At 32.2% G+C, this 17,013-nt stretch overlaps 2 protein-coding genes across 7 annotated transcripts in view; one reads left to right on the top strand and one right to left on the bottom strand.

Moving 5' to 3' along the window:
• Positions 1-13,713, bottom strand: part of LOC106685358 (NADH-ubiquinone oxidoreductase chain 5-like) — a 30,652-nt gene extending 16,939 nt beyond the window's left edge. The window contains 1 exon segment of the mRNA XM_024361830.2: positions 13,548-13,713. Coding sequence (XP_024217598.2) covers positions 13,548-13,713 — 166 coding nt within the window.
• The window catches only part of Liprin-beta (liprin-beta), a 196,125-nt gene that overhangs the window by 140,890 nt on the left and 38,222 nt on the right, over positions 1-17,013 (top strand). The gene's annotated exons all lie outside the window — the stretch shown is intronic.

Genomic DNA, 17,013 nt, shown 5'->3' with positions numbered 1-17,013 from the left:
TGCAGAAAGGAGGAAGAGACTGCCTATCACATCATGTGTAAATGTGATGCAGTGGCAAGAACGCGATTCCTCATCTTTGGTAAGGATTGTATCTTGGATCCCAAACTTTGCGAACCTGTGGATCCCTATACAGTATCCAGATTTGCAAAGGCAATTGGCCTGTTTTGAGCAGAGGAGGGACGGCGTACAATAGGCCCTCTGAGGCCGCGGTGCTTCTTGGCCGGTTTAAAAAAAAAAAAAATAAAAAAAAAAAATAAACGTTTTCTAATTCAAAATATACTATAAAACAATTAAGTAGTGTAGTTTGAGTGACAAATGAAGATGTTCTTTTATTCTATCCGAGACTAGAAAGTTTCTTCATTTTTATGATATTTTGTCCTTACCAAGTATTTATAAATGTTATTTAAGAAAGCATTTGGTTGCCAGCCTTTTTTAATTGTTAACATGTTACTCCTATGTACTTTAATATGCAAATCTGAAATTTTTTTTTAAACAGTTACATCGTCACATAATTGAATCAAATTTGTATTATTTTAGTCACAGACTTTCATATACATTATGTTTATAATTAATTAATGTTTAAATATATTGTGTGTTCTTCTGTGTACATATGTACACTTAAAATAATTGAATCTTTCTATAGCACATAAATTTATTATTAAAATTATAGTAAATTATGACGTTATATGTTGTTATCTTTGTAATTATGATGTTACTTTGCTGTCATAATTTTAAATGCTTATTTTATGTCAGACAGGCGGACCTGTTATGCCGGAAGACAATTTCCCTGTTGTATATATTATCTACATCTGTTGAGAGAGTGCATTAGAGCTAAAGAGCTGGGAGGCAGGGAAGGGTCCTATATTTAGAGGCGTATTCAAGACAGGGGGGGGGGTCCATTTGGGTTTCGGCTAGGTCTTAAGTACCCTACCTAGTCTAACGGTCTCCCAATTTCTTTCTTTTTTCATTTTCACAGTTCTATTTCTATATATGTATATTCGAATGAAATTAAGAAATAAAGTAAATCAACTTGTAACGAATAAGAAAGCCTTATTTTTGCTGATTCGACCACGTTATGGCAGAAATATTTGTGTTTATTATTATTAAATCTTTTCATTGTCTCTGTAGTCCAGAGAACCTTCTATAGTACACACGTTATAAAATGGAAGAAAAACCTGTGGTTTAAGGATGGATGTTTCTTTAAATCGGAGTTCATTTAATCATTTAATCGTTCTCTAACTTAATAACATAGTCTTTAATGAAACATTGTATAAAAATGAGCTGAGTAAATTAAAAGAAAATTGAAATAAGACACAGAAATAAAAAAATAATGCAATAATAAATATTAGGCATAAAATAAATAAAATATATATCGAATAGAATAACAGACAAGTAAAGAAAAGTAAAAATGAATATCTAAAACTAGAAGACGGAAAAAAATGAAATAAAGTAATAACAGTAAATATATCAAAGGAACAATATGAGTATATCAAAAGGTCGACAAAAAAGGAAAATAAAGAACAAATCAGAATGCTAACTTTTATTCCAGGAAATACTGTATTGAAGAAAGGCAGAGGAATGGGAAAATTTTTATATTTTACAGTTCTGTCCACCAAATGTATAATGAACCTCATAATAAGAATATTCATGATGTGTTAAATGTAAAATTCTTTACCATGTTAAATGTTATTAATATAGGACTCTGAGCAGTCCTTTTTAAAGTCATGTTAAATGGTAAATGCATTAGAGCTCCTAGCGGATTTTTTGAGCAACTTGTTTTATAACCTTTCTTTCCAGAACTTCATGTACTGGTTTCTTCTGAGTTTTGAAGAAAGTAATTGATTAAGAGTTAAGTAATTGATTACAACATGTCGAAATTGAGTGAGAAGTAGAATTATTATTGTCGTTCGTTGCTTTATTACTTATAGAAACATCGTAACCAATACAAGCACAAACAACGAGCAAGTAACCTAACACAACTACAAACAAAACGGTGATAAAGCTGGTCTCTTGCGTGACGTCATTCTCCATTTAACAGGCTCTTTACCATGTTATATGTAATATCGTTTTAACATGGTAAAAGAAGGAAATATTTCTCCTTTTTAACTTAAGTTTTTCTATTTTACACGCTTAAACATGTTAAACTTAATATCATGAATGCCCCTATTATACTCGCTGGTCCTACCATTGTTTAGATTATATTTCATGTTATCTTATACTCTTAATCTGTTTACAATATTTTTATTTTATTGTCTTTTTTTAATCCTGATGGAACCTTGGAAAGTGGAGCGAAACGTCGGTGCTCAATAAATCACTTTGTACTTTGTTTAGTTTTTTCTTAGTTCCACACGGAACATCTTATAACATTTTATTTTTATGGCATGGTAGTCATTTTTACACTCAGATCCCTTTTTTACATTCTCTTCTTTTCGCATTCGCTTAATCAGTAGATTAGAGATCTCTTTGTTTTTGAGTATCTTTTAATAGTAAAACAATATTTTGGTGAAATTTCGTGGTTTTATTGTTCTCATAGTCATGCCCTATTGTAAAAAAAAACAAACCAAAGAAATAGTTTTTTGAAAAAATTTAACTAATTATTAAATTCTCAATTGAACAGAATACAAACTAAGAAAAATAAAGAGCAACATTACTAACAATTGTTTTGTAATTAATGTATTGTAGTGGCCACTAGAACTAATTCGCAAAATGGAATAAAATGAAGTGAGTGTGGGTTATTTGGTTTTTCTATAACCTAACCGCCCTTTTCTTCTAAGCCTGTTCATTTCTTTTTTGCATTTTACTTATTTCTTAATAGTTTTTTTAACTTTATCTTAGGTGTTTATCTGATGGGAGTACTATAAATTTAAATATTTTACATCTAATTTTTATTATAACCTGTTTCTTATATATATAAAATGTTTAGTGAATAACTCAATATATATACATGTCCTAAGTTATATTATATTTTTTCACAACAGTCCTCGGTTTATTTAATAACCGCTCTTACAATACTTTTGATGGTTGTCAAAGCTTGTTCTATTGATTTGAAACTGTCTCTAGAATTGTTGTCGGATATTGGGGGCCACAATTGAAGACTGGTGTAAGAAGAAGGAAAGGAAACTGAAACTAAAGTTTATTCTGAGGCCTAACTTTCTCTCGCCTCAGTTTCATCCTTCCTTTCTTCTTCCACCATCCACCCCCTACCCCTCTCACTGCAGATCCTTATAAATGAGAAGGGAGGCAAAATTAAAATTTGTAATAACCCTTTGTTACACTCCCTTTTATTTATCTTGGCATGTAATGAAATTCTTCTTTTCTCGAGCGTGCGTGTGAGTTAATACATACACACACATATATAGTTATTTATTTAAACACATACACATTCCTAAATTTACAGTTCCATCCCTTAAATTTATCTTTGAAAATAAAAAGGGATAAAAATAGAAAAGAAAAAGAAGAAGATAGAAATAGTGAGTAAGTTATATTGGTCCATGTAATTGGCAGACGTATTTTATTGGTATATATTTACTGATTTTATCGATTTTTTGAAATATTTAAATTAAATTAATATCATTTAAAATTTTGCTGTTAATCACGCGTAAGAATTAAGTACGCGACACGTACCTATGTTCGAAAATTTATAGATACTTAAACAGCTGAAATCTCAAAAGAGAAAAAAAATTTTATTGTAAATATAAGAAAAATAATGTAAACGGTCATTACTTAATTTTCCAAGAAAAAAATATTTGTTTTAAATGTATACTTATGTACTTATATACATCTACCTATATATACTCTATGTGTATGCTAATATATTCCAAAGGAACATGGTAAGCCTGGTTAGCTTTGTAGACCACTGTTAGACCTGTATCCGGTGAGCTCCAATAGATGCTAGTACATAGGAGATTGAAATGGACATTTAATCTAATTTGTATGAAAGGAGGTAGGAGTGTACCCTCTAGTTAAATGGACCCTTCTGCTTTAGAAATCCCTATAATTATAGTTATCATTTATTATTGACTAAATCGAGGATAAATATTAAATATGAACATTTATAGTATAAATAGATATTTTTACTTCTTTTGTCTGTTATTTTCATTTATCTTATACCATGTCTGTAAAAATCAGTTTCTACGTGGCAGATATCTGCCGTGCTAGTAATACTACAACAACGATAAGGTATGATGAGTTCTTGTTTGGACGCTAATAGTGACCGATAGGAGTTCAACTTGATGGATAACAAATGATTACAACAACATAACGTTTTTTTTATCTGTCATGCATGTGCAAATAATCTGTTCTACTACCAGCTATAAAGAAAAACCTGATAACATGACCCTACTACCATGACTGCTAATTGTTTACACGATGGCTTTTACCAGGTACATGGGTCAATATAACTTCATCTTTATTTTCAACTTTTTTTCATTTTTATCCCCTCATTTTCTTTTGTGATTTTTTTTCTGTGAATCTTCCTTTTTCTGTAGATTTCTACTATGTACGTAATTACCTATATTATAAGTGGTGATAATGATTAGGCTGAAACGTAGAGTAGACTTTTAAAAAGGCTTGAAACACTGAGGGGAAACTTCATACTCTCCAAAAACGTGGGAACCTTCGACAACGCGTCTAGGAACTATATAAAATGGAATAAAATATGTTTATTTTACAAAGAATACAAAAAATGGATCTATTTAAATAATTTAAAACTCATAGACAATGGAAAAATATCTTTCTGTCGAAGACTGTTTACAGTTTTAACTGAAACAGATAATTAACAACACAAACCAAAAACTGTTATATGATTTAAAAACAATGCTTTTAATAAGTCATTAATTTAAAACAACAATATGGTATTTATGTTTAAAAAGAAATAAACCAATCATATCAAAGTTGTAACATTGTGGTTATGCATTGATCCCTCACTTGCTAACCAACTGAAATCTTTCCAGTGTATCCCGCCGTACATAGTTTCTAATAGCTCTCCTATTATAGCCTTTTAGTAAACTTAGCAATTGTTCTGGAGAGCAGGTATTTTATTCTAATTTTACTTGGCAAGGTGACCGGTTCCTAAGAAGTGAAAGTTATCTTTATTTTCTTCGGAGTCACAGGCCTGGCATTTATCACTATCATGCATTGACGGTTGTATCTACATCGATACCAATTCAAAATTAACATTTAAATATGGAGTTTCTGTTTCTACCGTACATAAGCCTGCGTACAAAGAAAAACTAGATCGGAGACATTTTTCAAGATTACTTTGTTTCTCGGATTCCTTGACGCCATGTCTGACTGGGGCCAATCTTCCACGCAAATCATTTGATGTATCTAGATTAACTTCTTAACATTCCTCAGATCTCTGCCTCTTCCGGAACCAATAATCTTCCAGCATCTCCAGAACTTTTTAAATATAGTTAAAGTGTTTTTTCTGCGGATACGAGTATATCCAATTCTTACCCGTTTCCTGACTATATGAAAAGATAGTGAAAATAATATTGAATAAGGTTAAAAAAAATTAAATGTTAAGAATGGTTTTGTAATTTTTATTTCAAATTTACATATATACCCCAAAAAATATTTTTTTTTTTTTTTCCAAATATTTTTACGCGTTTTCAGTATATTTTATATATATATTTTGGATAGATATATTGGGGACTATGAGTGCCCTTCGCAGTTCAAATTAAGGTTTATTACTAGTCCTTTGAGTTTATTACTTATGTCTTTTTTCATGGAATGAGTATTTTGGATCTTATTTGACTAATTTAGAGACCAAATTTTGTTTCTTCTCATTTTGGAAAAAATATTTAATGTTTGAAGAACTATATCTTGATAACTATTGAGTTTGGTTTCAAATTGTGATAAATTTAATGTATTGTAAATAAGTCAACTGCAGATTTTCTTTAATTTGGAAGATATTGATAAAAATCTAAAAATAGTTCCAAACTCTGACTGTTTTTGGCTACAATGTAACTTACACAGACAGATCTTTCCAAGTAACAAATTTATTTTTTACTACTGGCTTAGATCTAATCAATATAACAAAAAATGATGACTACTTGACCTCTTACAAGTTGAGCACCTTTATTATTTCTATATTGACTGGACTAATACTCCTTCATTGTTGTACCGGAATATTGTTGCGCGGCGCGTTGTTGAGGACACTTCATGCAGAAGTGGAACTAACTTTACTTCATTAGGCCCTGGCCAGTGAAACGTGTTGTTGCTGATAACACTGTAAGTAAGGAGTTCAGCATTTTGGTTAAACAACTTTTCTTTCTGCAGTCCCAACATTTCTTGTCCTTCTTATTTAAAACACGAGTTATGTTGATTTAAATTTTAATAGATGGATCACTTGAAAATAAAAGAAACAATTTAATAAAAAAGTAAGATTAAAAAAAAATTAAACTAAATGCTTGGGTCATTATTTTTTCCTGAGCTTAAAGTCGGACGGTTACCTTTTTGACCTTCACAACTGACCCCTCTCATTCACATTCATGTACTGAAGGTAGCTTCTTTTACTGAAATCGGGCGTACATGACTGGATATTTTAAAAGAGCAATTGCCTGCGGTTTTGGATATAAACCAAAATATTTGTTTGTACGTAGTCATCTATTCATGAAATGTAGATAGTTCTTTGGAGTAAAGTTGTGGTAGAGTAACAGTGTAACGCATTTCGCCAATTTCTTAGTAAAAGCTGTTTTGACAAGCCTTATATCACACCGAAACAATGTATACTGAAAAGACACAAGAATATTTGTACGAAGTTTAAGTTGTAATCAATCATCTATTTTTTTTTTTTTTTTGCGCATACTTGAAGTGAGTGATCCAGGCAGTCCTAAGCTAGAGGAATCCCATTTCACAGTGAATCATTAAAAAGTTAGTTTTTCCTGGAATAATTTCTCCTAATTTGATCTCTTGAAGAAGCTGCTTCACATATCATTAAACAGTGTTGTAATGGGAACCAAAAAATAAGGTCACATATTATTTTTGAACTAAAAAAATTCATAAATTTGTTGTAATATTTACGAGGATTTTTCTATCTATCTATCTATCAACCTTTTTCTATATAATATCTCTATTTTCCATCAATTAATTTGATTCGCTTCTATCGATGCATTTTTCAATACTGACGCTGACTACTTTGATATGTCCATGTACCTTACAGTTCCCCGCCATTACCTCGAGAAAGCAATGAATCTCATTTTTCATCTCGTCGCAGTCCCATTGCCAGCCGGCTAAATGTCCTCACTGGGTGCCAAGCCCGGTCTATTATTGTGTGATAATGTTCCACGTTTATTGTAGTTACAGCAGGCATGAAGTCTACAAACAAAACCATTCGATTCCATAGAACGGTTTTTATCGACAGACTGTGCTGTTCCGTATGCTTTGTTCTTACTTCTTTTTTAAACTCTGTACTTGCTCTCCAGCAAGAACCTTGGGATAAAATAAATATGATTCAGCTATACGAGGAGGTCAAAGAGATTTAACGTTTTTTCAAGGGTATGATGTTTATGGTTTTTCACAAGGACATAGATAAGATATTTCACAGCGTCTTAGTAAATTAATAAAGTAAATAAATCAAAATATTGATCATGTAGAAAACTAGATAAATGTTCAGCCTTTAAATTGTACTTACTTAAACCTGAAATATACTCAAATGTGCCTCTAGGCTCGATCACTTCCTTTGATCTTTCTCAAGGCCAAGCGAGAAATTTAAAGAGTGAAAGTGGTAGCACTAATTGGGTGAGAATGGGATCGCAGCGAGGTAGCATTGTCCCATCGGTGAAAGGATTTGCTATTCTGGGCAGGGTATCATCATCATCATCATCATTAAACGCCTATCAAAGAGAGGTCTAATAGTCGTCGTGGCCATGCCTCTCACGTATGAGGAGAATGAGCCCTCAGCATTGCGCCAACTCCACTCTTCTTAGGTGGTATATTACCGACATGAACGTTATTTGTGATATTTATGAAGGCATTTATATCGTGTGATATTCTTTAAAAATAAAACTAGCAATTTTAGAATATTCTTTTAGATTTTCTCTCGTTAAGTAATCACTAAATAATTGGTCGATCCAAAAACAAAGGATTTAGTCTCTAAAAACATAAGAAGTAACTAAAAATTGATAAAGGATCCATTCTAAAGGATTATCATTAATAATGGAAAAGAAGTTAAAAATATCCATAGAAATAGATTATCTGAATTTTTATTAATTGTAAATATCAATCTGAAGAAAAATATTATTTCACAAAATAAAAATTATTTCACAAAAATCGTTCCTATTTACGGTACAAACTGAAATGTCGATTAATTAAATAATATATATTTTTATGAAGAAAAAAATTAAATTAAAATTACAATTGGAGAATCAAAATAAATCCTTACGAATCCCATGAGATGACCTTTACTCTCCGTCGTAAACCTTTATTCTCCTGCCCTACAGAATATTTTTGTAACATGCCACTAAAGCCTGTTGAACAGATTCGCTACTTAGGACTCCATCTTGACAAGAGACTTACTTGGAATCCCCATTCTGTACTGAAACAACAAGAAACTGCTCGTTGATTCCGATTTATATAACACCTACTTGACTAACGCTCTAAACTTCCCATTTACTACAAAACAATCTTGTACACTGTGATAATCAGACCAATTTGGACATCCGGAATTGAGTTTTGTGGCTTCATCACACCATAAAATCCCCCCCCCCCTCGTATATAATCCTTACAATCCAAAATCCTCCGTGAAATCCTTAATGCACCTTAATAAACTGATCCCTTATTTGTAAAGGACCTCAACATCCCACTCGTTGCAGATTTGGCCTGAAAAGAAGATGGCTACGGGATCTTCTAAGTTAAAGCAATAATTGAACTACCACCATTGGGTGGTTCCTTCCCAAGATTATTATTTGTTCTGAAATATTTATCTACTTATTGTATTTTTTTTTTTTTTGTAATTTTCAATTAATAAAATGATAATTCAAGGTAATTGTACATCGTAATGTACAATCTTTCCGCTTTGATCACCGCATTCTCCCTGTAAGCCAATCAATGTATGTTTCCTGTTGTTTATTCAGTTGCTCTTTATTCGCAATAGTTTAACAATTGAAATAACAATAATTGAACAGATTAAATATGCTCGTATTATTACAAAAGAGCTGTGTATGGAAGAGACGAACCGTTACAGGTGTGGGTATGGGAGGGCACACAACCCTTTGTGATAACCGTTATCTTCCACCTGCAGCCAGTATTGTATAATTGCTGTCTCCCTCTGGACAAAGAGGTTTATCAAGCGATTTCTAGCTGAATGTTTGTGTAGTTTGCTTTATTTTGGATTTTTTTTTTAATTAAGCACTATTTTAAATTGTTCAGTGTTTATTTATCTATTTTTAGTTCTGAATAAAGTTTTACTTCATACTGTCCATACATTTCTTTGTACCTGATGTTCCGGGATTAATACTATGTCCACATGATTTACTGCTTATTTATTTAGTAGTTTTGAAGGTTTTTTTCTTTTATTATAATTGTGGTTTACATAACAACTTGATAACTTAAACTATGTGTTTTTAGTCCTAATTATTATAATCAGAATTTTTTCAGGTAACAATGAAAAACAATTACAAATATTTCCATGACTGTGTTATACTCCTATATCTGGATATTCTAAAGTTTTAGAGCATTTATGTTTATTTCTATGTATTCGAAATCTGATTTTCCTTTACAGCCTATTTTGAGATTAAATTAATCTTTGAATTAGCACCTATGCTTCAAAACCGCACTTCCTTTGTTATTGAGGTTCGCAATGCCTCCCCTTATTTTATACTATCTTATAGGAGTAAGTGAATGTAAAATTTAACTTGTCATAACAACCTTAGAAACACGACATTATTAATTTTCTTTTTTATTATTTTATGAAATGCTTTTATATTTATCCATTCTTCGTTACTGCTAAAAATGAGGAATAGTAATTTATTTCAAAAAATCATACTTGAAGGTACTCAAGATGTAAGTTTTTGAAATATCGGCATTTGCATTGATATGACAAGTGTTATTAAAATAATTTCAACTGTTTAGAGAAAATGATAACATTTATAAAATCGATTATATGAAGTGCTACTTTTGGTAATTCAATTTTAACCAAACAACTTACTGTAACATTCGATGCATGTTAAGACCAATAATTATTTTAGTATATTCTTTATAAATCATTTACATTTTTTGAAAATAATTAAATAAGTATAATAATAATAAAAAAAATCAATCATTATCCAGTGCGACCCAACCCTACAATCCACCTCTAAGGTTGAAATGACTGTGGCCAAGAGACCTATTGTAAAGTTAACTTGACAATTGGAGTTCTGGCAATGGCCAGAATGTAGAGTGTTTGCAGCTTTAGCGCACTTACTCAGCCTCCACTGGTTTATTACCATTGACTCGGTGAGAAGGATGTGCTGGGATCTTGAAGAGTTCTGCCTTACCCTTCATGCGTATGGGGTTGAGTGGGCTGGGGGATTCTCAGGTCGAGAGTGTAAATATTGAACATAGTAGTGTAAATGTGATTATTTTTTTTATTTTTTTGTTATATTATATTTAGTTCAAAATTTTATTTATTTTTCGGTTTATATACATATAGAGAGTTTATTGTTATTATTTAGGAATTTTCCTTATTCTCGGTTTTCAGCAATGTTATACCTACATGGACCCAGATCAAGAGTGAGGCTAGAAAAAATCTTTAATATTAATGAATTTTCTGACTATATTCGCTGTTCCGAATCAACAACACAACTTTGTGCATTAGTTCCAGAATATTCAACGACAAATCCAGAGCCTTAATGTCCTCCAGTGTCGTCTCCGGGATCAGTCCATTGGTTGAAATAATCAACGGTAGCCCCTAACTTTATCAAGCTTGTACAGTTGTTCTAATTCCTCCCCTAGATCCTGATATTTTCTATTTTTTTGGCCACCATCTTGTAATTATCTCTCGTACAGGTTAGCAAAATATCGGGCTTAGTATGAGGAATTTGATAATCGTTAATGATTATTTATTTTATAATTTTGGTATGAATGTGATCATGTATCACTATTACTTATTGTCCAAGTTGTAGCAGATTGTAGTACTTATCATTAGATAAATATTATCATTAATAAAATAAAATATTAGCAGCAAAAGCATTTTCACTTTCGCTAAGTTCAGTCTAATTTGGTTGATCACGTAATATTTTTATATCAAGAATAATCATTGGATGATTCAATGATTGATGTAGAGGAAAGTTGAGAACCTGTTATATTAGTTGTAATTTTTCTTTAATATTCTTTAGAAATAGGATGTAATTGATTATGTAGGAAGGGTTAAACTTTTGAAAATGGAAATATATTCTAACTCAGAGGACCCTCCCATTTAAATTTTTCATCGAAGGGATGAAAGTTTGACGGTGTGGGATTATGCCGGTGGGATGTTTTAGATACAGAGGCCGGCCGCATAACTTGCCTTCCTAACTCGACCCACCTATTCACTACACATTCCCTCCCTCTCCCGATCCCAGAATTAATAATCTACCTTATTCACGCTTTTAGCACAACTTAGGGCAGACAATGAAGTAGTAAATGGGTTTATCAATTGTCTCGTGATGGCTATGATGAAATTTTAATGTAGTGGGGTAGCGTGCTGGTGCATGCCTTGAGGTTGAAACTCAATCTCTTGATGTTAAGATAATTTATCAATTATTTTCACAAAATTGTCATAAAATCAGTTAATTATATGTCAAATAAGAATATTGTTTGCACGACAGTATAAGTTAATTTAAACATTTATAGTAACATTATTCTATCGAATTCGTAAATTCTAACTTTAAATAATATAATTTTATTAAATTTAAAAATATGTAATAAATATTAAAATATTATTTAAATTTTACAAAGAAGTAGAGTTGAGATCTGGAAAACAATTGAAGAATTGTGTACAGTTATTTCTTAATGATCAACGTTTCGACGCACATTGCAAGTTTTCATCAGAACTAATAAAAAAAATAAATAAATAAAATAGTGAAGCTAATTCATAGGTATACAAATATATAAAACTGACTGATAAAAAGATAGATTTGGGTTATTCAATTTGGGTATTTTGAATTTTATAATCTCATTTCTATGCTAATTTAGTGATTTTTCGACCAAAATAATTTCTGAGCCTGTTCACTAGCATTTAGCTGCCGATCAAAAGTTTTATTTTTCTCTTTATTAGTTAAAAATTAAGTTAATGATTCTAAAGAATGAGGAATATTGACATCTAAAGAAAAAAAAAGTTTATTATTTATTTAAGTTTATTACAATTAGACTCATTATTTTCACTGAAATGCTAGAAGTTTACATTAATGTAGAAATTAAACAGTTTTTATACCGAAAAAGAAGAAAGAAATACTTTTAGAAATTTTACAATGAATTACGTAATGTGCTATAATTACGCTAAACCTTGAACGCTCTCGCAGTCCTGGAAGAGGAGAAAATATTTGTGTTATAAATTATTAGTTTTGATACAAGAAACAGTCTTACAACAACCTATAAATCTTGGTTCTTTTTAACTTCATCAAATATCTTTGTACTACTTTTTGTTTAGTTTTGATCACTACTTTCTAGATTACTATGGCCAAATATGTCATAAATAAATAAAATTAAAATAAATTTGTTGCAGTACGACGCATGAAGGGTCAGGGACTCAGTACTTTGTTAGGACTTACTGTTACTCGACAAACGGTTGTGCAAGGAGGTGATTGGTCATAATCACGCTCGACCGCCAAATTTTTGCCCAATTAAGGGCACACCTTATGAGCCTGGTGGCTCCCGGAGAGCTCCCAAAACTATTAAAATTTGGTACTTCGGTTAAAGTACTATTGTTCTTAGGTCGATCTCTCAAGTTTTTTTTTTACTATAATGTAATTCATTTTCTCGTGTCGTTTATTTTCATGTTAATTTCATGCTAGCGTGACTGATCAACTCTTGAGTGACTTCATCACTTATTTAATTTCCATAAGGCCACTAGGTTTTATTAAGGTTATTTAATTTACATAGGTAAAACATCACGAAACGTGCTCAGGACAAAAAATTCTCAATCAGCGATACCGTGAGCATTTTATTTTTATTTTATTTGACTTATATAATTAAATATCATAGGCGGCTAAGACGTCACTCAAGGAAGTCACAGGGGTGGAAGGGAGAGGAGAGGGAATGGAATGAAACTCCATCCTTCCTCTCCATCGTGGTGATCAATATTATGACTATAATTTTACACATACATACGGAGGTTTGATTATGTAGTAGGTAAAGGAATAGTTGTTGTTTAATGGAAAGAATGGATTAGAATTGGGGAATGGAGATGTGGAGAGAATTCCAGAAGGAGGTTGGACCTATGACGAAGGATTTGCTGAAGAAGACGGTACTCTAGGAAACCAATAAATCAATCAGTTGGAATCTGGTGTTTCATGAATGGATGTGTGAACGTAATGAATGAATGAGTGAGATCAAGGATATAGGTAAATTATTTGGATCTTAAAGACCTGGAATAGGAAAAGGAAGCATTGCCTCCGAGAGGTTTGATAGATCCACTTCAACTCTCGGTATAACAACAGGAGACATGAGAGCGACTGCGAAACCCGTAGATAAACTTACAAAGCGATTCATAAGTCTCTCCAGTCTCATATCTAGACCAGCAGATACACCCATCCGTAGACCAAGGAACCGTAGTATGGAATAAATAGGTAGGCTTTTTGTACATTAAACATACAAGGGATTAAAAATATCTGAAAAATAAAGGTATAGATTGAAATGAAAAATAAAAAAACAACATTTCCTACAGAAAAATAAAATTGAATTAAATAAATAAATAGACATATCCGAAATTTAATGTAAATATGTAGATAGTAAAAAATCTCCCAATGAAATGAATTATAAAAATGTGGATGAATAATTGAATACGTGGGTATAGATGAAAATAGTTGCTGTCTTTGCAGGGCTTCGACATCTTCAGCCTTAATAGCTGGCTGCCCATGCTTGCGCCAGCAACAAACCCTTCCTCTGGCCAACGAGACATATTTAACTTGGTCGGCGGTCTGTTTCTGCCTCGCCAGCGAATAGAGGTTGTCAGGGGTCATCTCCTCCCTGATTTACATCCGCTCGTCGGTCTTCTAGCCGAGGTGTCTAATGTGTGTAATCTCTTTTTACTTTCTTGAGACGTAGCATCTCGTCTCGGACCGTTTGGTGGGCAAAGCGAGGGACGATCTATGGTAACCAGGGTTCTTCTTTCCACCTTATTCATGTCTTTGTTTTTGAGCTTTATTCCCAGTGCCACTCCGACTGTCAGACCCATAATCCCCTCAGGCGTTTCTCCGTTCTGGAGAATTTACCTTATCTCAAAAGGAAGGGAGAGTTAGGTTTACTCGACATAGTTTAACCTAGTTTTCATATTTTTAATGTGGGTTTTAACCTGTAATTTTCTATTACAAGTTTTTAATCAACTCAACTTGCCTCCTAGCCCTTTCCTCCATGGCTTTAAGCCTTTTTGCATTCTAAACGATAAGTTGGTCTGCTTGATCATGGAGAATTTCAGATTTGTGATTATGCCAACTTCCGCTTCTGTAACAGCTATATGTTATATTTTTTTATTTATTCTGCTATTGTGCTGTTATAAATAGAAATGTAAACCTTACATTTGTCGTTTTTCTGGAAGGTCCATGGGAAGTGGAGATCGTAAGAAAATATATATATATATATCCAGACAGAAATATCATCTATTATGGTGTTAGAGTGTTTGATGCTAAATCCTTTGTAAGCTTGCTGCTTTTCTTATCAAAAACATTTTTGTTTTCCTTTCTAGGATATTCCCTTTATATATCCAGTTCAAAGAGGATCTATAATAACTCGCTCTCTCCTATACCACAGTACACATATTGTGATATTACGTTTAAGATTTTTTTTTCATTGTTGATACACATGGTATAATGGACATTTCGGGACCTACAGACTAGTTAAGGTTCATTTCAACTTGACAGATGACATATAAATAATATCACAAGAGTGATAAAAATTAGTGGAACTTACTAAAAGTCATTAAAAAATGTGAGAGGTTTCTCTGGTTGAAGTGTGTCGGCTGATCAAGATTGTTCAAATAGGGCTTAATATATTTCGACACAGACGTCATAACTCAAGTTCTATGTTCCAATCTACGTTCCTATGGATTTTTGGTGGTCGCCATCGTGTAGTGTTTTAAAATGGTGTCTTAAAATGGATGAGGTCCCGTGTCTTAAAATGGATGGTTTTTGTGATAGCGCAAGGTACGGGTCAAATCTCATTCAAAGGAACAGCGCCATGATTGTTATGCGATACTTAAGCTCTGATCATTGATGACTCAAGTTATTCAACTAGATAACGTGAATGTTTTGAAACAAGTCGAGCCCGTGATCCTGAAAATAATTGTATCAAATTTTTTGAGTCTGTTCATCTGTATAAATATATATTTTCTAAATAAAAATATTTTGAGTTAAAAACTTTACCCATTTATAGATTTTGTTGGTTGAATTACACAGTGATATTCCATGAATGTTTTAAACAATTTCAGCTAAAAATGTTCAAAAATTATGTTTAGTCTGCCTGCTTTTGAATATGTAACATTTCTTTTAGCGAGTGGCACACCAGATTTTCAATAATCATGTCTCAAATTATTCAATCTACATTTTTTCGATAAAGGTTATTGGAACATAAATGGTTGATTGTAGGAATACAGTCTGGGTGGCGGTTATGAAACCTATAAAAATAGCAGACAAACTGTTTCTTAGTAACCAACGTTTCTTCGTTTCCTTTTTTTAACTTCCAGGATTCAGCCCTTATGGAGACAATGTGTGGCTATCATTAAACAGTTTTTCTTTTATTTTTGTTCATTTCTTGTGCGAGTGAGGTAGCTCGGTAAGTAAGGCACTGTACTACTAACTTCCCTGGAACCCGGGTCCGAATACTGCTTTAGCTGATGATTATTCATTCTGTTACAGTAGCTGTGAGTCAATCCTGTGGGTTCAGGAACCCTCATATAAAGCTCCTATCCTTAATTTGGTGGCTGAGTGTGATCTTGAACATATCCATTTTCTTAACCGTTGTTCGAAAAACAATACGTCCTTACAAAGTTCTGAATTCCTGACCATCCTTAGGTTGTTGCACTTCACATTTTTATTTTTTAAAACTTTCTTGACCGCCAACGTGGACCATCTTCCTACAACCGAAGTGGAGATTAGTTTGCTATCTGCCTGGCCTTAATGAAATCTAAGCTTCAGCATTGACAATTGTGAAATTATAAATACTTATAACCTAATAATTAAATGATAAAGATTGTTAGTTGTATTTTAGTTAACACTCGAATATTTTTTAGAAACATTTTAGGTAATTTTATTTTTCTGGCTCAATTTTTAAGGGGTAAAAAACTTGGTGTCATAGATTCGTTGTCTATTTTCGGAGATAAGGAATGTGTTAGCCGAGATGACATCTCGTTAGAACCGAGCTGTAAAAATACCAAAACAGGAAACAGCTGTGCCTCTTAGGTGTGTGTCCTCAGCAGCTCTATACTGCCCTCGATTATTCTGTCGGATATCTTGGAACAAAGATGTCTCTGTTCGCTATTAAGAGTTTCATCCATCTACGAATATTTTTTTATACTGTGTATACACTGTTGGTACGAAATATTTTTTAATGAAGGAATATGGTTCGGATGACGATCAGAAAAATAACTTAAATCGTATAAACTATTTATTATATACCAACTTTTCGCCCCACTTTACAAGGTTCATCAGCCCCACTTTATCAGTGCTAAAATCAAGATGCAAACCGCTAAAAATATTGTAAACAGGGTAGGAGTATAAGATGACAGGAAATATAATTTTGGTATTAAATATGTGAAAATAAAAATATAGTAATAAATATCCGGGATAAAATGCAGATGTGGAGTAATATCAAATAAAAGAATAGATTCAAGAAAATTGA

This window comes from Halyomorpha halys, unplaced genomic scaffold (assembly GCF_000696795.3).
Source record: "Halyomorpha halys isolate HHAL.00 unplaced genomic scaffold, Hhal_1.1 Scaffold685.1, whole genome shotgun sequence".
In the NCBI taxonomy this organism is placed as follows: Eukaryota; Metazoa; Arthropoda; class Insecta; order Hemiptera; family Pentatomidae; genus Halyomorpha; species Halyomorpha halys.
Note: the sequence above shows the minus strand (reverse complement) of the source record. Positions and strands in the feature narration are given on the sequence as shown.